This window comes from Stomoxys calcitrans, chromosome 4, assembly GCF_963082655.1.
Source record: "Stomoxys calcitrans chromosome 4, idStoCalc2.1, whole genome shotgun sequence".
In the NCBI taxonomy this organism is placed as follows: Eukaryota; Metazoa; Arthropoda; class Insecta; order Diptera; family Muscidae; genus Stomoxys; species Stomoxys calcitrans.
In genome coordinates this window covers 75,203,666-75,229,145 of record NC_081555.1, presented here as the reverse complement: position 1 = coordinate 75,229,145, position 25,480 = coordinate 75,203,666, and the positions used below count along the sequence as shown (strand labels likewise).

Below are 25,480 nucleotides of genomic sequence, written 5' to 3'. Positions count from 1 at the left end.
CAAAGCAATTGGTTGGTCTGTGGTTAGTTATGATGCGCCAGTGTAATCTCGTCAGATTTGTGACACGCAGTCGAATAATATTCAGATCTGTCAGAATGCCGCCCTCCGAACTGCGACAGGCTCCTCAGTTCTCATGTGGACCACGTCCATCGGGAGACAAAGATCCTACCAGTGCGAAGACAGAACTACATGCTGTCTAACCAATACCTTTTGGGTTGTTATCGCAGAGACCATCCAATTCTTCACCTTGTGGATAGATATCAACCGCACAGAAGCCTTAATGATCTAGATCGTGAGGTTCAGCGCTACAAGAGCGAACCTCTAGATCAAGCGGCATATAAAGCAAGTCTAGACAACATTCAATGCGAAACGGTAGCAGATGCAGATGTATGTAGTCCTTGGAGAACGACCGCCTCCCATTGCACCTGAAGAAATTGACCTCCCCCAGCAAACCAGAGTAGTTCTGTCCCAATTACCTTCCGGCAGATGCATCCGCCTCAACTCCTACAGAGTAAGGATTGATGCCAACGTGCAAGATGTATGTCCCGATTGTAACCAGGGACCACCCGGTACACGTCACCTGTTTAACTGATCTGTCAGACCCACTCGACTCAGACCCAGATACCAGTGGACGCACTCATCTTAGTCGCAGAGTTCCTGGGTATTGACACTCACTTTTTAACCTCAAATCTGATAGACACAGGAGGACCTGCTGATCTTTAAAAATGTATCCTAAGCGGTAGCTTTGAAATATGATTTTGAATATAAATAAACAATACGAAACAAGTAAAAGCGTGCTAAGTTCGGCCGGGCCGAATCTTATATACCCTCCACCATGGATCGCATTTGTCGAGTTCTTTTCCCGGCATCTCTTCTTAGGCAAAAAAGGATATAAGAAAAGAGTTACTCTGCTATACTCTGCTATTAAAACGATATCAAGATATGGTCCGGTTCGGACCACAATTATATTATATTTTGGAGACCTGTGTAAAATTTCAGCCAATTCGTATAAGAATTGCGCCCATTGGGACTCACGAAATAAAATAGAGAGAACGATTTATATGGGATCTGTATCGGGCTATAGACCGATTCAGACCATAATAAACACCGTCGTACAAAATTTCAGGCATATCGGATAATAATTGCGACTTCTAGGGGTCAAGAAGTCAAGATCCCAGATCGGTTTATATGGCAGCTATATCAGGTTATGAACCAACTTGAAACTTATTTGACACAGTTGTTGAAAGTAAAAATAAAATACGTCATGCAAAATTTCAGCCAAATAGGATAAGAATGGCGCCCTCTAGAGGCTCAAGAAGTCAAGACCCAAGATCGATTTATATGGCAGCTATATCAGGTTATGGACCGATTTAAACCATACTTGGCACAGTTGTTGGATATCATAACAAAACACGTCGTGCAAAATTTCATTTCAATCGGATAAGAATTGCGCACTCTAGAGACTCAAGAAGTCAAGACCCAAGATCGATTTATATGGCAGCTATATCAGGTTATGGACCGATTTCAACCATACTTGGCACAGTTGTTGGATTTCATAACAAAACACGTCGTGCAAAATTTCATTCTGATCGGATAAGAATTGCGCCCTCTAGAGGCTCAAGAAGTCAAGACCCAAGATCGGTTTATATGGCAGCTATATCAGGTTATGGATCGATTTGAACCATACTTGGCACAGTTGTTGGATATCATAACAAAACACGTCGTGCAAAATTTCATTTCAATCGGATAAGAATTGCGCACTCTAGAGACTCAAGAAGTCAAGACCCAAGATCGATTTATATGGCAGCTATATCAGGTTATGGACCGATTTCAACCATACTTGGCACAGTTGTTGGATTTCATAACAAAACACGTCGTGCAAAATTTCATTCCAATCGGATAAGAATTGCGCACTCTAGAGGCTCAAGAAGTCAAGACCCAAGATCGGTTTATATGGCAGCTATATCAAAACATGGACCGATATGGCCCATTTACAATACCAACCGACCTACACTAATAAGAAGTATTTGTGCAAAATTTCAAGCGGCTAGCTTTACTCCTTCGGAAGTTAGCGTGCTTTCGACAGACAGACGGACGGACGGACGGACGGACAGACGGACGGACATGGCTAGATCGACATAAAATTTCACGACGATCAAGAATATATATACTTTATGGGGTCTCAGACGAATATTTCGAGTAGTTACAAACAGAATGACGAAATTAGTATACCCCCCATCTTATGGTGGAGGGTATAAAAAATTAATTAGTGTGGACCTGAGCGAGGCCCGTAGCCTTGATAGCCACCTTCAAAATGCTTGACATTATAGGGGCTCAAACAAAATGGTGCTTTATTTTAGGGGCCGCCCCCTAAACCACCTTTAAATCGGTCATGTTTGCTTATTATGGCAACAAATAATATGTATTTGTTGGTAGAAAAAGAATATGATATCCAATATTGAGGCCAAGTGTTTGGGGGTCGTCTCACCCCATAAACTCCCCCTACACCAATGTCACTTTGAGCTCAAATAAAATAAATTTGAAAGTAGTGCACGAAGCTGATATTTCATCATGGCTAAGTGCGTGGGTGTCCGACCAACCCTACATACCCCTTAAACTGGACATATTTGTGGACTATGGAAAAAGGGGCTCAAATCTGATATCTGTTTTATGGTCAAGTGTTTCAGCAAAGCCTCAACTCATAAACTCCCCCAAATCACACATATATTTCGACTATGATAATATGTAGCTCAAATGTGGTTTTTGGGAGTAGAGTATGAATCTGATATCCACTTTCGGGGCAAAGGGTTTGGCTATTCCAATCCACGACCAAAACCAAGAAAATGAAGTAGATCTAACATCCAAACTTTAATGGGCGGACCACCCTTTACCCTATCTTCAAAAAGCTAGATCTCGGAGATGGGTGGTGAGATTTAAGCGAAATTTTGTTTTCTTATAATAACTCATAAATAGAATTTGTGGTATCCTTATTTAGGGTGGTATATCTAAGCGGCCGCTCCACCAGTAACGATAACATGGGGCTCAAATGAAGGTATTGACTGCACCTCACCCCCAAAAATACCCCCTAACGGGACATATTTACCTACTATAGCAATATGAGGCTCAAATGAAAGGTATTTGGGAGTAGAGCACCATATTGGGGCGAAATATCTGAAAAGCCGTATCAGTACCCCAAACAGGATTCATATCCTGATCTCGATAAAATAAGAGAGGGAGCGAAAGCACAGCGTAGCGGCTCTTGTCCAGTAAACATATAAATGTATATACATTTCAAAATGTTAAAAAATACCAATATCTTTTTACTTTTCAATTATAATGACAAAATATAAATGAAAAAGCCCCATTTATTATCCGATTTTGCTGAATCGGGCCAAATTTGGATATAGCTGCCATATAGACCGATCCTCTGATTTAGGGTCTTAGGCCCATAAAAGCCACACTTATTACCCGATTTTGCTGAAACTTGGGACAGTGAGTTGTGTTAGTCTCTTTGACAGTGAGTTGGGACAGTGAGTTGTGTTAGTTGTGTTAGGCTCTTTGACATCCTTCTTCAATTTCGCCTTGATAGGTCCAGATTTGGATATAGCTGCCATATGGGCCGATCTCTCGGTTTTAGGTTTTGAGGCCATAAATATTGTCCGATATCGCTAAAATTTGAGATAGTGAGTTGTGTTAGGCCCCTCGATATCCTTCTTCAATTTGTCCTAGATCGGTTCAAATTTGGATATAGCTGCCATATAGACCGGTCTTAGGCCCAAAAAGCCACATTTATTATCCGATTTTGCTGAATCGAGCCAAATTTGGATATAGCTGCCATATAGACCGATCCTCTGATTTAGGGTCTTAGGCCAATAAAAGCCACATTTATTACCCGATTTTGCTGAAATTTGGGACAGTGAGTTGTGTTAGGCCCTTCGATATCCTTCTTCAATTTGGCTTAAATCGGTCCAGATTTGGATATAGCTGCCATATAGACCGATCCTCCGATTTAGGGTCCTAGGCCTATAAAAGCCACATTTATTATCCGATTTTGCTGAAATTTGGGACAGTGAGTTGTGTTAGGCCCTTCGATATCCTTCATCAATTTCGCCTAGATAGGTTCAGATTTGGATATAGCTGCCATATGGACCGATCTCTCGGTTTTAGGCTTTGAAACCATAAAAGGCGAATTTATTGTCCGATATCGCTAAAATTTGAGATAGTGAGTTGTGTTAGGCCCCTCGATATCCTTCTTCAATTTGGCTTAAATCGGTCCAGATTTGGATATAGCTGCCATATAGACCGATCCTCCGATTTAGGGTCCTAGGCCTATAAAAGCCACATTTATTATCCGATTTTGCTAAAATTTGAGATAGTGAGTTGTGTTAGTCCCCTCGATATCCTTCTTCAATTTGGCCTAGATCGGTCTAAATTTGGATATAGCTGCCATATGGACCGATCTCTCGGTTTTAGGTTTTGAAACCATAAAAGGCGAATTTATTGTCCGATATCGCTAAAATTTGAGATAGTGAGTTGTGTTAGGCCCCTCGATATCCTTCTTCAATTTGGCCTAGATCGGTTCGAATTTGGACATAGCTGCCATACAGACCGATATGTTGGTTTAAGGTTTTGATTTGAATATAGTCATAGAGACTGATCTCTCCATTTAAGGTTTTGGGCCCCAAAATAGGCATTTATTATCCGATTTCGCCGAAATTTGGCAGTGCGTTGTGTTAGGCTCTTCGACATTTTCTGCAACTTGACCAAAATCGGTCCAGATATGGATATAGCTGCCATGTAGCGATATCTCGAATTAAAGTCTTGGCCCTATAAAAGACGCATTTATAATCCGATTTCACTGAAATTTGACACAGTGACTTATATTAGGCTTTTTGACATCCGTGTCGTATATGGTTCAGATCGGTTTATTTTTAGATATAGCTACTAAAAAGAACAATAATTTGTTATACACAATTGAACAATGACTTGTACTTATTAGTATTTGGTTCAAATCGGAACATATTTCGATATAACTTCTATGGGACATAACGTATGCAGTTTTCACCGGATTTTGATGAAAGGTGGTTTACATATATACCCGAGCTGGTGTGTATCCAAAGTTCGGCCCGGCCGAACTTAACGCCTTTTTACTTGTTCTTGATATTTTTTTTTCTTTCCATGCCACTTCGTGTTTGTATATAATTTAAGCGAGGCATAAGTTTGACTTGTTCTCACTTATTCTTGCAATGCATATGAGTGAAAGAGAACATAATAGTAACATATAATCTTGATCAGTGCACAATTTAGACTATTAAAAAAAAGTTTCATTTATACAATTAACAAGTAAAAGCGTGCTAAGTTCGGCCGGGCCGAATCATATATACCCTCCACCATGGATCGCATTTGTCGAGTTCTTCTCCCGTCATCTCTCCTTGGGAAAAAAAGGATATAAGAAAAGATTTTCTCTGCTATTAGAGCGATATTAAGATATGGTCCGGTTTGGACCACAATTAAACTATATTTATGTTGGAGACCTGTGTAAAATGTCAGCCAATTCGAATAAGAATTGCGCTCTTTGTGGGCTCAAGAAATAAAATAGAGTGATTGATTCATATGGGAGCTGTATCGGGCTATAGACCGATTCAGACCATAATAAACACGTATGTTAATGGTCATGAGAGAATCCGTAGTACAAAATTTCAGGCAAATCGGATAATAATTGCGACCTCTAGAGGCTCAAGAAGTCAAGATCCCAGATCGGTTTATATGGCAGCTAAATCAGGTTATGAACCGACTTGTACTTTATTTGACATAGTTGTTGAAAGTAACAATAAAAAACGTCTTGCGAAATTTCAGCAAAATCGGATAGGAATTGCGCCCTCTAGAAGCTCAAGAAGTCAAGACACAAGATCGGTTTATATGACAGCTATATAAGGTTATGGACCGATTTGAACAATACTTGGCACAGTTGTTGGAAATCATAACAAAACACGTCGTGCAAAATTTCATCCCAATCGGATAAGAATTGCGCACTCTAGAGGCTCAGGAAGTCAAGACCCCAGATCGGTTTATATGGCAGCTATATCAGGTTATGGACCGATATGGCCCATTTACAATACCAACCGACCTACACTAATAAGAAGTATTTGTGCAAAATTTCAAGCGGCTAGCTTTACTCCTTCGGAAGACAGACGGACGGACGGACGGACATGGTTAGATCGACATAAAATTTCACGACGATCAAGAATATATATACTTTATGGGGTCTCAGACGAATATTTCGAGTAGTTACAATCAGAATGACGAAATTAGTATACCCCCCATCTTATGGTGGAGGGTATAAAAATATGTTCAACGTATGCGTTGTTTACGAATCACTTGACATGATACAAAAGAAAATTTAATTTTAATATCACAAATTATTGAAGGAATTAACACCTTGTTTGAAAAGTTTTTTATAAGTCAATACCACATTTAAGCGGTCAAATATACGTCCATATTTTTCTGTGCATATTTCAAAAAGATTGGATTATGCAACCGCACTGTCTAAAATGATTTTTTCATTTTCGTTTATTATTTGTAGGATTCGTATCCCCTCTGCTTTAATTTACACCCCACATTGTTGGTATCGGGTTATATATTATTTTGGTGGGAATTGAAGGAGGGATGAGCGCTAGAAACTTGACTTAATATAGCCATTTCAGCTGCTTACCATACTCACTATTTAAGGCTTTTACATGTGGACGGAATAAATATTTACTCTACTGCCATATACATTAGAATATCATTTTGCCATTGTCAATCACCAGCCGTTGCAGCTCCGACGTGGGTGGCAGTGTCGGAGAGTCGAAAGGCAGATAAAGTGATGCCAGGTATGCTCCACCGTCTGCTCCACCTGTCTCACCACTGTTGCATCTAACGTTGACAACTCCTGAGAACATATATAATTCAAATTTTTGTGACAAATAACGCAGGTCCTCGGCTAAGTACCAGTGTTAGCATAGAATAATTGGTAGTTGATATGGTTCAGTCCAGAAACTTTGTTCCGGGTCGTCCATGGCACCAGAATTAAGGCAATATGAATTTTTCCCTTGCTGATTTTCTCCATCAGAGCGTGTGTAGCAGTCTCGCTCCGGTGGAGGTTTATCTGGATTACCTCAATCATTGTTCCTCCAGTAAATGGGCATCTGGGGAGTAGGGAATGGTCTCATCGTCTGCTCCCTGTTCTTTAGACTGCATTGACTTTCCCGTCACTGCACTGCCTGATGTCATCGTTTTAGGTTCTTTGCCTAGTCATGGTTCCATCGTCGGGTCCCTGTGCGTTAAGCTATATTGGTTTTCTATTCCCTGTACTACCTGCTGTTTCAATACTAAGATCTTTGCCTATCTTAGCCTTCCAAATCTTAAGTAAATGGGCTTCTTGGGAGTAGGTGATGGTACCATCATCGGCTCCCTGTTCGTTGGGTTGCAATGAGACTCCTGTCGCTGCGCTGCCTAATGTTCTAATATTAGGATCTTTACCTAACCCAGTATTCCGAATCATTAAGTCGGTGATGGGTCCGTAGTCGGAATCCTGTATGTTAGGCTGTGGTGGGTCTCTCGCTACTGCACTGCCTGATATTTAAGTATTAGGATCTTTGCTTCCCCTAGTCTTTCCAATATTGAGAGATGCCGTGATTGTCTCGTTGTCGGCCTCCAGTTTGTTTGGCGGTGTTGAGTCGCCTGCCACTGCACGGCCTGATTTCGCAGAATGAAAATTTCTGCCTATCCTAGTCTTCCCAATCTTGAAAAAGACAGTTTTGCTCCCGTTGTGCTCCATGCCTTTAGTCTTAGCCAAACTTGTCACCGAGACTTGATCAATGCCTCCCTGTGAAAGACCAACGACTTCTCTGCGACCAAACCTTCGTTTTGCTTGCCCAAGAATCCCAACATGCGTTCCGTCGCAAATTTACTGTCCCATCCCTCGATGAAGACCGTAGTCTTTGTGAGCAGGGGGCTATCCATCTTTCTCACCAGGTCGAGCTTTGCGCCTTCCCAGGGAGCGTGAATACCTCTGACGAGATGTTTGACGGTATCAATACATTCCGCCGATGCAAAACGCAGCGTAAAGATGTCCCCTCTGAACTCGCAGCTCATTATTTGTATGGGTGGACTCTCTACAGAGTTCCACACAAGTTCAAAAATCCAATCGTTAGGAGGCTGTGCGCGTACAGTCGCTGTCTGAAGCTGAGTCAGAAACATAACCTTTACTTAAAGGCTGGGGACGAACTGTGCATACCTCTGGTTAATCCGTCTCTTCCTCATTAATTAGTCTGACGACTAGTTGTACGCTTGAAGCATTACTCTCGACTAAAGGCGCCTAGGCACCCACACCTACAGGAGGGAAGGACAACACGCTACGGTCTGAAGCTACCACCGCAGATGTTGAGGCTTTGGAGTCCATTTCTAGCCTACTCCAAAAGGCTTTAAATTTTTTTTCGTAATGGGATACGAGATACGGATATATATATATAAATATTTTTATACCCTCCACCATAGGATGGGGATATACTAATTTCGTCATTCTCTTTGTAACTCCTCGATATATTCGTCTAAGACCCCATAAATTATATATATTCTTGATCGTCATGACATTTTAAGTCGATCTAGCCATGTCCGTCCGCCTGTCTGTCGAAAGCACGCTAACTTTCGAAGGAGTAAAGCTAGCCGCTTGAAATTTTGCACGAATACTTCTTATTAGTGTAGGTCGGTCGGTTATTGTAAATGGGCTATATCGGTCTAAGTTTTGAGATAGCTGCCATATAAACCGATCAGGGGTCTTGACTTCTTGAGCCGCTAGAGGGCACAATTCTTATCCGATTTGGCTGAAATTATGCATGAGGTGTTTTATTATGATTTCCAATAACTGTGATGAGTATGGTTGAAATCGGTTCATAACCTGATATAGCTGCCATATAAACCGATCTCGGGTCTTGACTTTTTAAGGCACTAGAGGGCGCAATTATTATTGAGGAGCGAAATAAAAATACGTCAGCTTCACTCAACGGCTACAATAGAACTCGATGCTTTCTATTCAGAGAATAGCATAGCTATGAACTGTAGGTCAATGCGGCCATCGCACAAAAAGCACTTGCAGTGCGATTCAAAGAATGCACAACAAAACTCCCGTTTCCTCCGCGTTTCAATTACTTTAGGTGTGGAGGCTTCAGGGGCAGGAACATAAACAAAAATTTGCAAAAAATTATGTTCACACTTCGAACTTTTTCATTTCAATAAGATTTAAATTTAAAAAAATTTCACGAAAAACAGATTTAAAATAACACTGGTTAGAATAATGTTCAACGTCGTGAATATGTCTCCCAATCTTGGAAATGATAGTGACATATAGTGAAATAGTTATGATCCATGCCTTTCTTGCTCTTTCCAAAATGTTGGATTTGAAATTCAATTTCCTGTCCAGCAAAACACCCAGGTATGTTGCTCTTTCTGCAAATGGAACATTCTCTTTTCACAAGGAGACAGGTACCACCGTAGGTAACATAGATTTCCGCCTATACCACTTTCCATAGCCTACTTTGCTATTGCACGTATATCACTTAGAGTGCTGGGAAACTTTCCGCTAAGCTACCACTTTCACACCCTTTTCTTTCTGAGTCATTAATATATTGTTAATGGATATATTCCAGGGTAGAGGAGACAGTACACCTCCTTAAGGTGTACCTCTGCTAACGTTATCCTTTGGAGAATTTTCAACGATGTATCCTCCACGGAGCTGCAGAATTCCACCCAGGATTTGTGGAATATCTTCCTTCTTCACTAAATGTAGTGCTGCACCTGGCCAGATCTCACCAATCTTTTTTAAAACAACGATACATTTCAATTGAGCGCTGATACCCGAAGGCAATTAGTCCTCGAGGTGACCGCAGCCTTTTGGCTGACTTCGGTGCAGTTTCCGAATCAAACGTGTAGTCTTTGGGGGCCTGTGCAGCGCATCCCCGAGCCCAATTTAGGTAGTCTCTCTCCCAGTTAGTGAGAGATCATTAGCACCAAGCCTCTCAATAAACCTGAGAACGATGCGTCTTCTATTATTCCACCATCTTAAAGAGCGTGTTGGTTTGACGGGGAAGACCGATGGCCTAGGTAAATTATAGTCGGCGAAAAAAAATATGTTTGGCCTTGTCCCTTATACGCAAACCAGGTGTCTTCGTCAAAAGCCCCTGCTGACCAGTCGTCTGTCGGCTAGTGGAGCCTGGAGCACCCGCCCCACCGATCGAGGTTTCAGTAGCAGACAACATGATACGGCCTGACACCACCACCGCAGCTTTTTGGTCTTTGGAGTCCATTCTAATCCTACTCCCAGGCTCTACATATGCCACTCCACTCGCAACAGATGCAGATCAACAACCGCCTAATGGATAACACTACCGTAATTATCCTTGAGTTACTTTAATCTTTTTTCGAAAAATGTTGACCTATTATGAGTTACAGAAAAATTCCTGCGGAGCTAAATAACAAAACGTCTGCTTCACTCAGCGGTTCAAACAAGAATCCTTGGTCTTTGCCCTAGTCTTATTTAATTTGTAATTTTTGTAATTTGTAATTCATTTATTTGCACCCGCACAACAAAAATATAAAATTCTTATAATTAAAGTTCGGGTAATATATCCAACAATTGTACATAGTAAACACTTAAAACTAAGAATCCATAGCTATACAATACATCACAGATTTTGAATGACGGAACAAAACTAACATTTGTGGCTTTGTAGATTTGAATTTAAAAGAAAAAACAAAAATGAATTTATCAATTAAGAATTAATAGAAGATAAGTATATAAGAATAAAAACTACATAAATAAATGAGTCTTAACATTCATCAACTTAAGGCAGTAAAATGTTTCCAAAGTCTGGTTTTAAATCTTTCCGAGTTACTGAGTAATTGCAGATCGTTAGGAAATGAGTTCCAGAGACGTGCAGCGAATATGATTATATGCCATTTAAAAACAAGCTTCCGATAAATTTTGGGAATGAGTTTTTTACCTCTAATAGATCTGGCGAAATCAATGAATCCATACAGATATTGTGGTGCCTGCGTGTAGATCAGTTTATGCAGGAAAGTAAGCGACCTCAGGTACAGAAAGTGCTGTAAGTAGACGCCATACCGGGATAAAGAGTATTCAAAGATTCAATCGCGCCGTCTCAAGCCAAATACAAAACGAGTAACGCTATTAAAATAAAGTGTTTAGCTTACTTCTACTTACCGAGTCGCAATAAGCAAACAACTCACATGCCAGGAACAAGATAAGTCTTTGCCAAGAGAGACCTAACCCGCAGCAGAGAAACCGACTGAGTGGCCCAGAGAGCACGCAATTTTGAATATCCCTGACCAACGACAGAGTCGATATGATTACTCCAAGTCAGAGTGCTGTTAATAACCACGCCCAAGTTCTTTGCATGAGAAACGATTTCCAATCCACTGCCAAGGCAGTTACGCAGCTGTAGTTAGGTCGAAACCCGGACTGTCTCCTTGACAAAAGACGGCATTTGCAAATACAGCTATTTTTAAAGACCTTTGACAAGTACCAATTAGTCTATATTCCTTGAAATTCTTTGGCAGTGGGATGACCATGGCATGCTTTCACGCTAATGGAAAGTAACTCGTGGTCAAAATCTTATTGAAAACATAGGTTACATGAGGAATAATAAGGGGGAACAAGAGTCTTACAAATCTAGGATCAATGCCATCAGATCCGACAGCGTTAGACTTTACAGTCGCGATACACTCAAGAACATCGGCGGGACCAATACAGCTGAAGTCAAAACCAGTCTTTATCGAGAGAGGGAGAGATATTGAAGCCATAGAAATTGGGTTCAAAGGCATCATTAAGCCCATTGATGTCCAAGTTTGTTGAACATCTTTCCCAATTCCTATGTCTCGAATAGCCTTCCAAGTTCTCTTGGAGCCTATTGGAGAATTAAAGCGTCTGTAATAGTAGTCTTTCTTGGCTATCTTGATCAACTTATTGACGTGGTCTCTTGCTGAGCGAAAGGCATCATGTAACTCAGGCGTCCTGAAACGTCTCCACCTGCGATGCGACATATTCCTCTCGTGAATAGCCGAACGAATATTCCGGGAAAACCACGGTTTCGATCTGGAGGGTACTTCTCTAGTCTTGAGTGGAACCTTAAGTTCCTGCAGGTCACGAATATCCCTCTGTAGAAAGTCAGTTTGTTCATCGATAGTTTCCATACGAAATATCAGATCCCAGTCGATAAGAGCAGCTCTCGAAAGCGAAAAATCATGGTCGAGACTGGCAAAATCTCTATATGACTAAGTTTCCCAAGTCCTGGTGAGCTCAAATTCATAACATAAAAAGATCAAGTCATGGTTCGAAAAACATGAGGCTGTCAGTTGGTCATATAGGATGACTTTAGAAGTGTCACTAACAAAGTACAGATCGAGAAGCGTGCTGGAGAATGCGGAAAAATGCGTGGGAATTGTTGAATTGACAGGCAAAAGCCCCAAGGAAGACATTTCAAACGTCAAGCCCGTGTCCTGTAAAACGTTAGAGTTGAAGTCCCCAGCAACCACAATGTCTGAGTAAGTAAGAGAGAGAGGTTCGAGGACAGAGAAAAAATCTCGCTTATCCGAACGGTGGTTCGGTCTATAAACGCACCCCACTAGGAGCTTGTTATCGGCAGCAGACACCTCAACAAAAACATAGGTTAGACTTTATACATAACTAAGTATTCAGGTAGTCTCTCACATACAGAACGGTTCCGCCCCCACGACGAAATCTATCAGTTCTGTGCAGAGTTCTCAAAAATCATCTTGAATTCGTCAAGCTTGTTATTCAGGCTTTGGGCTTTAATATGACAGATATTTAATCCATTATGTTGCCTAGACAATATCCTGATCATATTCGCCGTTGCATCTCTAGTATTAGTTGTAGCAGTCATATTTAAAAAAGTTTAAATTAAAACCTCCTTTTACACTTTGTATATAATTTATTTTTAACATAGAATACTTCGATTCTGTATGTATAATCTCGTAATAACAAAGATATAGTTTTTTTTATACCCTCCACCATAAGATGGAGGGTATACTAATATCGTCATTCTGTTTGTAACTACTCGAAATATTCGTCTGAGACCCCATAAAGTATATATATTCTTGATCGTCGTGACATTTTATGTCGATCTAGCCATGTCCGTCCGTCTGTCCGTCCGTCTGTCTGTCGAAAGCACGCTAACTTCCGAAGGAGTAAAGCTAGCCGCTTGAAATTTTGCACAAATACTTCTTATTAGTGTAGATCGGTTGGTATTGTAAATGGGCCATATCGGTCCATGTTTTGATATAGCTGCCATATAAACCGATCTTGGGTCTTGACTTCTTGAGCCTCTAGAGTGCGCAATTCTTATCCGATTGGAATGAAATTTTGCAGGACGTGTTTCGTTACGATATCCAACAAATTTGCCAAGTATGGTTCAAATCGGTCCATAACCTGATATAGCCGTCATATAAACCGATCTTGGGTCTTGACTTCTTGAGCCTCTAGAGTGCGCAATTCTTATCCGATTGGAATGAAAATTTGCACGACGTGTTTTGTTATGATATCCAACAACTGTGCTAAGTATAGTTCAAATCGGTCCATAACCTGATATAGCTGCCATATCAACCGATCTTGGGTCTTGACTCCTTGAGCCTCTAGAGTGCGCAATTCTTATCCGATTGGAATGAAATTATGCACGACGTGTTTTGTTATTATATCCAACAACTTCGCCAGGTATGGTTCAAATCGGTTCATAACCTGATATAGCTGCCATATAAACCGATCTTGGGTCTTGACTCCTTGAGCCTCTAGAGTGCGCAATTCTTATCCGATTGGAATGAAATTTTGCACGACGTGTTTTGTTATGATATCCAACAACTGTGCCAAGTATGGTTCAAATCGGTTCATAACCTGATATAGCTGTCATATAAACCGATCTGGGATCTTGATTTCTTGAGCCCGTAGAGGTCGCAATTATTATCCGATTTACCTGAAATTATGTACCACGGATCCTCTCATGACCATCAACATACGTGTTTATTATTATCTGAATTGGTCTATAGCCCGATACAGCTCCCATAGAAATCGATCTCTCTATTTTACTTCTTGAGCCCACAAAGGGCGCAATTATTATTCGAATTGGCTGACATTTTACAAAGGTCTCAAAAATGTAATAATAGAATAATAGCAGAGCAAATCTTTTTTATATCCTTTTTTGCCTAAGAAGAGCTGCCGGGGAAGGAACTCGGCAAATGCGATCCATGGTGGAGGGTATGTAAGATTCGGCCCGGCCGAACTTAGCACGCTTTTACTTGTTTATTTCTCAATAAATTTTGTGAAGTGAAGACGACTGTTTTCGCTGTAACATTTTGTTGGATACAAAATAATATCCATCCACACATCGATATCTGCGACACTATGTAGGCGATTAAATCGCGAAAGGCTGTTTCAATGGACACACTACATGCACGTTATTACCGAGACAGTCGATCTCCAGGGATCTTTGCACTAAGATATGTTTCTATTAATCTCCAAAGGCTCCAAAATCAACAAAGTAGCATTACGCCGACGACATGTATATATATTTTGGAACATTAAAAATGCATTTACTTTATTTTAAAAAATCCGCAATTACTTTTTGGGCAACCCAATAAGTCGAAATTTTAATCGATTTTGAAGAAAACCCGCGGAAATTTACAAATAACAAAAAATTTATACCTGCTGGACTTCGTAAAGATTGGGGCTACTATTACAATGTAAAAGGGCGATACATATGAACCGATGTCTGTGAAGTTCGCCAGTTCATCCCAAATTCCGTGGGCATCTGTTGACAAATTACCACTTTTATTCCAAATCGGATGAATACATTTATGGAAGCTATATCTAGTATGAATCGATATCTTCTAATTTCAATAGGAATACAATTTATGTGTGAAATTTGAAGATCGGACCAAATTTGGGATATGTACTTTGTACAAAAAATAACAGACAGACAGAGAATGGGTGAGAGATTCTTAGTCGATCAGCTTTGTCTTTTATTCTTTTGGGTGTTGCAAAAAAATTCACCAAGTTGTAATTGTAGGGCATAATAATCTCTGCCTTTTATTGCAAATTTATTGTCCTCCTGTTCCATATGAAATTATTCCACTTTACCACAGTCAATAATACTGGCCTTGTACTTCTCAAGCAGATCTGCTGTTGCGTGAAATTCACCTTTTTTATATGGAACGAGAGCGTTTCGTGTGATGATCGTTATAACTTTACAGGATATTTACATTTAGAATTTTATTTGTTTTCACAGGATTTTTCTTTTACTCCCAACAAAAAGTTGCCACTATAAGACCAAAAAATGCTACTTAAAATTTCGCTTCTCGTAATCAGAAGTAAATCACGAATTGTATGCATCCCGAACAGAAATCAAATCTGCGAAAGACCCCACCTTCTCAACGTAGGTGTCGAACCAATATAAATTGAAAATATTAAACGGCATATCGATCTTTTGCAGACTAAGCAAAATGTGTGCAAAAAATTATAACTTTAATGTACAACACATCCTACATTTCCCACATTCGATGCTAATTAATAAGCCCTGCAGTTTATATGCTTGTATGGAAATTTGCCTCTCAATGGCTACAAATGACAAAAGTGAGAAATTTGATTCGCAACGTGAATATAACTGCCAAACTGGGATGAGTGGGATGGTCTAATGCGGGTAATACCCACTCAAAACAAAAATATAAATAAAATAAAAAATATAGAAAAATTCTTATTGACATTGTTGGCTAATAGTTAAACCATAGTATTTACTTAGTACGACTATAAATGCCTTGTGAGATGAGAAATAAGTCAGTTAGTTGTCTACGAACATCAATTCGGTTGTATCTATTTCGGGAATACGAAAGAATTTTACCATGAAAACATACGCTTGTGTTTTAGCTGCCATGCTAGCGGTGGTGGCAATGCCAACAGAAGCATTCTTTTTTAAGACAGGATTAGGAGGCTCTGGCGGTGGGTATAACTATAACCGTCCTGTCTGGACTGGCACCAGCTCCAATTACGGCTGGGGTGCTCAAACTTATGGCGGTGGTTATACTGGAAACTCGGAAGTTATCAAAGTAATTAAAGTCATTGAGCAACCCACATTTGCTCAACCTACATACGTGCCTCAACCTACATACGTGCCTCAACCTACATACGTGCCTCAACCTACATACGTGCCACAACCTAAGCCGGTCTATGTTTCAGTCCCTCAACCCAAGCCTGTGTACGTAACGGTGCCACAACCTCAACCTCAGGTCATTGCTCCTCCCAGGCCAGTCTACGTTTCGAGACCCCAGACAGTACAATATGTACAACCTGCTCCTCAACCAAGACCTCAGCCCATACAAGTGATTATACAAAAGCAAGCCCCTTATGCACCAGCTCCAGCTCCAGCTCCAGCTCCAATACCCGTTCCACAACCTCAAGTCCAGCCCCAGCAACCTCAAGTTGTTCCCATTCAGCTCACCATACAAAAGTCTGTAGAGTCCCAATATGTCCCTACTATCGCCTATGAACCATCGCCGGTTACGTCTGGTACTGCCTCCTGGAATACCGACTCCTGGACCACTGGAACCTACGGGGAGGGAAAAAACAATGGTATTGGATGTTAAGCATTGTTTTCACTTGACGGTAGTTCAAAAAAGTCAACGATATCAACTAGCCTATAAATAGTTAAAAGTTTATTCCTTCCATAATTTTAAAAGTATCTCATTTTATCCAAACGAAAAATATTAAAATTTTAATAACTAGCAAACGAACCGAAATAATAAATAATAAACTTTCTTATATATAACAAGTAAAAAGGCGTTAAGTTCGGCCGGGCCGAACTTTGGATACCCACCACCTCGGGTAAATATGTAAACCACCTTTCACCAAAATTCGGTGAAAATTTCACACCTTCTACTCATATACCGCATACCGATCTGAACTATATACGACACGGATGTCGAAAAGCCGAACATAAGTCACTGTGTCAAATTTCAGTGAAATCGGATTATAAATGCGCCTTTTATGGGGCCAAGACTTTAAATCGAGATATCGGTCTACATGGCAGCTATATCCAAATCTGGACCGATTTGGGCCAAGTTGCATAAACATGTCGAAGAGCCTAACACTAAGCACTGTCCCAAATTTCGGCGAAATCGGACAATAAATGCCTCTTTTATGGGCCCTAAACCTTAAATCCAGAGATCGGTCTATATGGCAGCTATATTCAAATCTGGACCGATTTGGGCCAAATTGAAGAAGGACGTTGAAGAGCCTAACCAATCTCACTGTCTCAAATTTCAGCGACATCGGACAATAAATGCGTCTTTTATGGCCCCAAAACCTAAAACCTAGATATCGGTCTATATGGCGGCTATATCCAAATCTGGACCGATCTATGCGATATTGCAGAAGTATGTCAAGGGGCTTAACTTAACTCACTGTTCCAAATTTCGGGGACATCGGGCAATAAATGAGCATTTTATGTGCACAAAACCATAAATCAAGAAATCGGTCTATATGGCAGCTATATCCAAATTTGAACCGATCTGAACCAAATTGAAGAAAGATGTCAAAGGGCCTAACACATCTCACTGTCCCAAATTTCAGCGAAATCGGATAATGAATGTGGATCGATCTATTTGGCAGCTATATCCAAATCTGGACCGATCTAAGCCAAATTGACAAGGGATGTCGAAGGGCCTAACACAACTCACTGTCCCAAATTTCAACAAAATCGGATAATAAATGTGGCTTTTATGGGCCTAATACCTTAAATCGGCGGATCGGTCTATATGGGGGCTATATCAAGATATAGTCCGATATAGGCCATCTTCGAACTTAACCTGCTTATGAACAAAAAAAGAATCTGTGCAAAATTTCAGCTCAATATTTCTATTTTTAAAGACTGTAGCGGACGGACATGGCTAGATCATCTTAGATTTTTACGCTCATCAAGAATATATATACTTTATAGGGTCGGAAATGGATATTTCGATGTGTTGCAAACGGAATGACAAAATGAATATACCCCCATCCTTCGGTGGTGGGTATAAAAATCAATTTGTGTTTGTTTGTTCGTGTGTTCCTTCTCAGAAAGGACTGAATCGATTTTCACTGATCCCGTGATGAAAATAGGGTACTACATTTTTTGATATTTGAACGGGGAGAGGACGCTCCCCTTACCACAACTTTCGGAAACGCCAGATCTCGGAGATGGGTTGTGCCATTTAAGCGAAATTTTGTGTGCTCTCTTATAGTAACCTACAAACAAAAATTTGGTATCAAAATTTCGGATGGAGTATCTAGGGGGCGTCCCACCCCAAAACCAACCAAATATATATATACACCAATCACGGCAATATGGGGCTTAAATAAAAGGTATTTAAGATAGAAAACGTATCTGATATCCAATTTTTGGACCAAGTGTTTGGGGGACCACCCGAACCCGATATCCAAATTTGGAACAATGTTTCTGGGGGTCCACCCTTTCCCCAAAACACCCCCCAAACAGGACTTATTTACTGACGATGGCAATATGGGGCTTAAATGAAAGGTATTTGAGTTTAGAATACGAATCTGATATCCAGTTGCGGGACCAAGTGTTTTACGGGCCGCCCTTCCCCGAGAACATTCCCCAAAGAAGACAAATTTACGACCATAGCAATATGGCGCTCAAATGAAACAATGTTCGGGAAAAGTGTCTATGAGGCCACCACACCCCTATAACACCACCCAAATAGAAAGTATTTGCTGACCATTTCAATATGAGGCTCAAAAAAGAAGTATTTTAGAGTAGAACACGAATCTAGTATATATATTCAAAGCCAAGTCACTGAGTGGCCGCCCCATTCCTCAAAACACCCCCAAACCGGTCATGTTGGCCGACTATGGAAAAATGGAGCTCAAATGAAGGGTATTTGGGAGTAGGCCATGAATCTGACATCAACATTCGGGACTAACTGCCTAGGGGACGTCCGACCACCATAACAACCCCTCAAGTTGGACGTATTTGCTCACCAAGACAAGTTGGGTCTTCAAGACAGTGGATATTCGATATTAAGGCCAAACCCCAAACCGGACATGTTAGCTGGCTTTTTCAACAAGGCCTTAAGTTCGGCCGGGCCAAACTTTGGATACCCACCACCACCAGTATATATGTAAACCACCTTTCGTCAAAATCCGGTGAAAAATGCATTCCTCATGCCCCATAACAGCTATATCGAAATATGTTCCGATTTGGACCAAATACTAATAAGTACAAGTCATTGTTAAATTGCGTATAACGAAATATTCAACTTTTTAGTATTATATCTAAAAATAAACCTATCTGAACTATAAACGACTCGGATGTCGAAAAGCATAACATAAGTCAGTGTGTCAAATTTCAGTGCAGTCGGATTAAATATCCGCCTTTTATGGGGCCAGGACTTTAAATCAAGAGAACTGTCTATATGACAGCTATATGCAAATCTTGATAGATCTAGACCAAATTGCAGAAATATGTGGACGGGCTTAACGCAACTCTTTGTCCCAAATTCGGCAACATCGGACAATAAATACGCTCTTTATCGCCCCATAACCTAAAACCGAGAGATCGGTCTATATGGCAGCTATATCCAAATCTGGACCGATCTGAGCCAAATTGACGAAGGATGTCGAAGGGCCTAACACACAACTCACCGTCCCAAATTTCAGCAAAATCGGATAATAAATGTAGCTTTTATGGGCCTAAGATCCTAAATCGGAGGATCGGTCTATATGGCAGCTATATCCAAATCTGGACCGATCTGAGCCAAATTAACAAAGGACATTGAAGGGCCTAACACAACTTACTGTCCCAAATTTCAGCAAAATCGGATAATAAATGTGGCTTTTATGGGCCTAAGACCCTAAATTGGATGGTCAGTCTATATGGCAGCTATATCCAAATCTGAACTGATCTGTGCCAAATTGATGAAGAATGTCGAGGGGCCTAAGGCAACTCATTGTCCCAAATTTCAGCAAAATCCGATAATAAATGTGGGTTTTTTGGCTTATGGACAAAAAAAGAATCTGTGCAAAATTTCAGCTCAATATCTCTATTTTTAAAGACTGTAGCGTGATTTCAACAGAGAGACGGACATGGCTATATCGTCTTAGATTTTTACGCTGATCAAGAATATATATACTTTATAGGGTCGGAAATGGATATTTCGATGTGTTGAAAACGGAATGACAAAATGAATATACCCCCATCCGTTGGTGGTGGGTATAAAAATGAGTTTGATATCCAATCTTGAGGCCAATGGCAATATGTGGTTCAAATATATGAGAATAGAGCACGTTGCTGCTATATTTTCAGGGCTTAGTGATTGGGGGATCACCCCACTCCCCAAAACACCCCTAAATCGGGCATATTTACCGACCATGTCAATGTGGGGCTTAAATGAAAGGATTTGGGGGGTAGAGCAAGAATTGATACCCACTTTCGGGACCAATTTTCTAAGGGTTTACCCCATTCCCAAAATACCCCACAAAGAGCATTTTTTTACTGACCATCGAACCTAGTGAATTTCTTTATAACACCTAAAATGCGATGAGACAGGCCTATTTTTCCAATTTTTGAGTCTGCCGATCGATGCAGAATTACATTCTACTTCAAAACTACCATGGCTGACTGGCCAGACTCATTAATTTACTTTTGTGTCCAAACCAAATATCGCTTTTTTGATGGAATTATCTTAAAATACATTTGCCTCAGGTGACCTATAGGCCTTTGAAGTATATAGACGCAGCCAGATATTGATATTGCTCCCTTATTTTTGATTACCTGATCTTTAATAATTTTGTGTGTATTTCGAAAAAGACATCACAGTTATGGAGCTCGGCTTGCTATTATAACTCTTATTTTAGTTTTATAGAGATTCTCATTCATTACCCGATTTAATTAGGGTACATTTTAATCAGAATCCATGTTGGTGGTGGGGGTACCCAAGATTCGGGTTATATCAAATTAGGTATGTGCCAGGTTATTAATCGATTCGGTCTTTACTTACCAGCTCTAGTTTGTATGAGAGATATATCAAGTAGTGGACCTGTTCAGACCACACTCGGCTACATTTTGGTGGTCATTGTGTAAAATATTCCCAAATTCAGAATAGAATTGCGCCATGAAATGATGAAGAAGTATAATAAGAAAACCGGTTTGTATGTGAGTTATATCTAAACATAGCCCGATTTGACCCAATTGCTATCCCAACAATTGCAGCGATATAGATTTTTGTTACTGCTGCGGCTGGCCTTGCAAAGCTTAGAAAGGCCATCATTCTAAATGTCATTCAAATATCTGTGCCACTAAAAATTAAAATAGAGAGATGATTTTACATGGTACAACCTTATCATGTTGCACCTTGAACGTATATAAAAGAGGCTTTTTCTAACCCACTATTTTATTAAATTTCACCTTAAATAGATGAAAAATACAATTTCTGTGTCCTCAAAAAATTTACCATAGGTTAAGGTTGATTGGATAGATAGCGATGGAAAGTTGAGTTCGCTCTGAGGCCGGTTCTGGCCCATTGCGATATACTAGAGAGAAAAAGAAGAGTAGACGGAAAAGGAAAAGAAAAAGTGAGTAAAATGTGGAAATAAAAGAATAATTACCAGAAGAGAGACGGGGACAAGCGACTATCCGGCACGCCCTCACGTATGTATGTGCATTCCAGAAACATTGGTCCGCTCTCATCTGAATATCTACTCGGCGAGTGCCTTTCAGTGGTCTTGCTCCGTCTGTGTAGGATCTAATCAAGTCCCTCGTCGAAACCACTCCGTCTTATCCACGTACTTGAGGAGACTACCCTCTAGACCCGGACATAAACAAAGCTGGTACTAGATAGTCTCCTCCTCCTTATTACGGCAACTTCCGCAGTAATCATTATGCGGAATTCCCATGTGCACGGCCATACGGCCTATCGCACAGTACTCAGTTAGCATTCCTATATTAGTACCTAGTGACCTCTTACCAGCAGCAGTTTCGTCATCCTCCTCCTATCGACGGTAGGCCAGGGCGACAAGTGGCTTATATAAAGGCCGGCGAACGGTTTGCTCCCTGCTGAGGACCTATTGCTGGCATGTTCTTCCGCCTTCAAGTTTCCAGGAAAACCATCGTGACCGGGAAACGGGAACGCCATATATAGCCACTCTCTTAGAACATCAGGCCTTGTGGGCCGCCATATTAACCATATAGATCCTGCGAAATCCAGAATTTCCCTTGTTACTATTATTATGGCACAGACCTCTGCTTGAAAGACTGTTCACTCGTCCGGCAGTCTCATCCACGTACGGATGTTGAGTGGTCGGAGCAAATCTCCAATTCAGTCCCTTACTTCATTGTGAAGCCATCTGGAAAACCGAGGTTTCATTCTCTTCTAACGCATAAATGTCTCCCACTTCTGCCTCCCGGGAAAACGAAATACGAATTTTCTTTTTATGCCCTAAACCATAAGATGGGGGTATATTAATTTCGTCATTCTGTTTGTAACTACTCGAAATATTCGTCTGAGACCCCACATGATCGATGATGATAAAGCTAGCCTCTTGAAATTTTGCAAAAATACTTCTTATTAGTGTAGGTCGGTTGGTATTGTAAATGGGCCATATCGGTCCATGTTTTGATATAGCTGCCATATAAATCGATCTTGGGTTTTGACTTCTTGAGCCTCTAGAGTGCACAATTCGTATCCGATTGGAATGAAATTTTGCACGACGTGTTTTGTTATGATATCCAACAACTGTGCCAAGTATGGTTCAAATCGGTTCATAACCTGATATAGCTGCCATATAAACCGATCTTGGGTCTTGACTTCCTGAGCCTCTAGAGTAAGCAATTCTTATCCGATTGGAATGACATTTTGTACGACGTGTTTTGTTATGATATCCAATAACTTCGCCAAGTATGGTTCAAATCGGTCCATAACCTGATATTGCTGTCATATAAACCGATCTTGGGTCTTGACTTCTTGAGACTATAGAGTGCGCAATTCTTATCCGATTGGAATGAAATTTTGCACGTAGTATTTTGTTATGATATCCAACAACTGTGCCAAGTATGGTACAAATCGGTTCATAACCTGATATAGCTGCCATATAAACCGATCTGGGATCTTGACTCCTTGAGCCTCTAGAGGTCGCAATTATTATCCGACTTGCCTGAAATTTTGTACGACGGATCCTCTCATGACCATCAACATACGTGTTTATTATGGTCTGAATCCCCATAAATCGATCTCTCTATTTTACTTCTTGAGCCCCCAAAGGGCGCAGTTCTTATTCGAGTTGACTGACATTTTACACAGGTCTCCAACATATAATTTAATTGTGGTCCAAACCGGACCATATCTTGATATCGCTCTAATAGCAGAGAAAATATTTTCTTATATCTATTTTTGCCTAAGCAGAGATGCCGGGAAAAGAACTCGACAAATGCGATCCATGGTGGAGGGTATATAAGATTCGGCCCGGCCGAACTTAGTACACTTTTATTTGTTTGAATTAGTCTCGATAGGCCAGATAGTCTCAGACGTTCCTCAGTCTGCAATTTGACCACAAATTCAACATTTGTATAACTCTTTTTGTCACTCTTCCTAGTTCAGTCTAGCCATCTCCTTCTGTTCGCAAATCCGACTATACGTCTTTCCGCGTTTTGTACCCAAGGTATAGATAGCATTTGGTATCCAATAATCACAACATTTTGCTCAGATCACTTTTTTTGTCTAGGTAATGAAAGGAGGCCACCGTAGCAAGGAGGTAACCATGTCCGCCTAAGACGCTGGACGCTTGGGCTCGAATCCTGTGGAGACCGTCAGAAACTGATTTTCAGCGGTGGGTTTCCCTCCTAATGCTGACAACATTTGTTAGGTACTTTTCTTCTCTTCAAAGAGGTGTCGCACTGCGGCACGCCGTTCGGACTCGGCTATAAAAAGGAGGCCACTTAACATTGACTTAATAAAAAGGAGACCCTTATCATTGAGCTTAAACATTAATCGGATTGCACTCGTTGATGTGAGAGAAGTATCCCCTGTTCCTTAATGAAATGTTCATGGGAAATTTTGTATATGAGCTTAACTGTATCACAATTTAAAATGAACCATCCAGATCGCTTTAAGAAGCTCAACATCATTGAGCTTAAATTTTAATCGGACTGAACTCATTGATATGAGAGAAGTATCCCCTGTTCCTTCATGGGAAATTTTGTATATGAGCTTAACTGTATCACAATTTAAAATTAACCATCCAGTTCGCTTTATGAAGACCAACACCATGCGAATGTTCACATTAGCAAAATCAGACAAGTTCTCAAAGAAATGAGAACCTAAAGTGGAGCTCCTCCTAACTGACAGTGCGGGACACACACAGCAGATGTTCTATAGTCTCTTCTTCCTCGACTTCGACAAAAGTCGTTACTGGCAACCTTAATCTTTTAAAGAGATGTGTGACAGTCGAGGACGGTTTTTGAAATTCAGAAATACATTATCCAGGGATTTAATGGCTACCTGGATACCTGAGAAGATATTTATGCCAATCGTCGTTATCACATTACATCTTTGCCATTCCACCACTACTTAAAACATTTTGCCACAAACATCTTATTAAGGAAACAACATAACAAACACCATGGAAGAAAATTCAACTTTTTCGAAAATAACAGGAAATGGCACAGATAATGAAAATAGAGACTAAAAGAGAAGACACGTGTATCGGCGTTGAAAATACCGCTAGGAAAAATTGTCGAACATTTTAACCGTTAAGTGACTTGCTAAATTGGACTTTTAAGTGCTCTTTCAAAAACGACTTTAAAACTCTTTTCAATTGGGGATGTAGCGCATCAACGTTTTCCACGAAAAATGTTCGTCCTTATATTCCACTATAGGTCTCCAAATACATCAAAAACCAAAACTCGACCTAAACGCCAGAAATCAGTAAAAACATATGCTTATCGATATTTACCTATATATTACATACATATATACTTTTCTTTTCTTCGGTAACCCCTAATGAAATTCATCAAGGAATATTTCTTTTATGAAATTTGATGCAGAATATTTCTTCTCTTGACACCATTTGTCTAAAATTAAGATTCATGTTACTTTGTTGCATTAACTCAAAAAAACGAACGACAGAAATTCAAGCAAAAAATTTTGCCAATTTTGATATCAATATGTCCATTATATATAGATTTTAGTTGTACAGAGGCTTATAGTAAAATCTGATAAGGAACATTTTTGTTTTTGACGTCGTTGTTCTAAAATAAAATTGTGACTTCGGCACCAATCTAGGAAAAGTACTACTTTAAATCTTAAATGTATTTTATGTTTTTTTTCTGATTTCAGGCGTTTAGGTTAAGTTTTAGATTTTGGTGCA

The 25,480-nt window shown here is 40.2% G+C and overlaps 1 protein-coding gene across 1 annotated transcript; it reads left to right on the top strand.

The window, feature by feature from the left end:
* Window positions 1–15,963: 15,963 nt before the first annotated feature.
* LOC106095190 (uncharacterized) lies at window positions 15,964–16,704 on the top strand. Its single transcript, XM_059367167.1, has one exon. The coding sequence runs from the start codon at window positions 15,964–15,966 to the stop codon at window positions 16,702–16,704; it is 741 nt and encodes a 246-aa protein (XP_059223150.1).
* The last annotated feature ends 8,776 nt before the right edge of the window (window positions 16,705–25,480 follow it).

Excerpts from the sequence above, each read along its gene's own strand:
- LOC106095190 (XM_059367167.1), top strand. The coding sequence starts at position 15,964 with ATGAAAACATACGCTTGTGTTTTAGCTGCCATGCTAGCGGTGGTGGCA.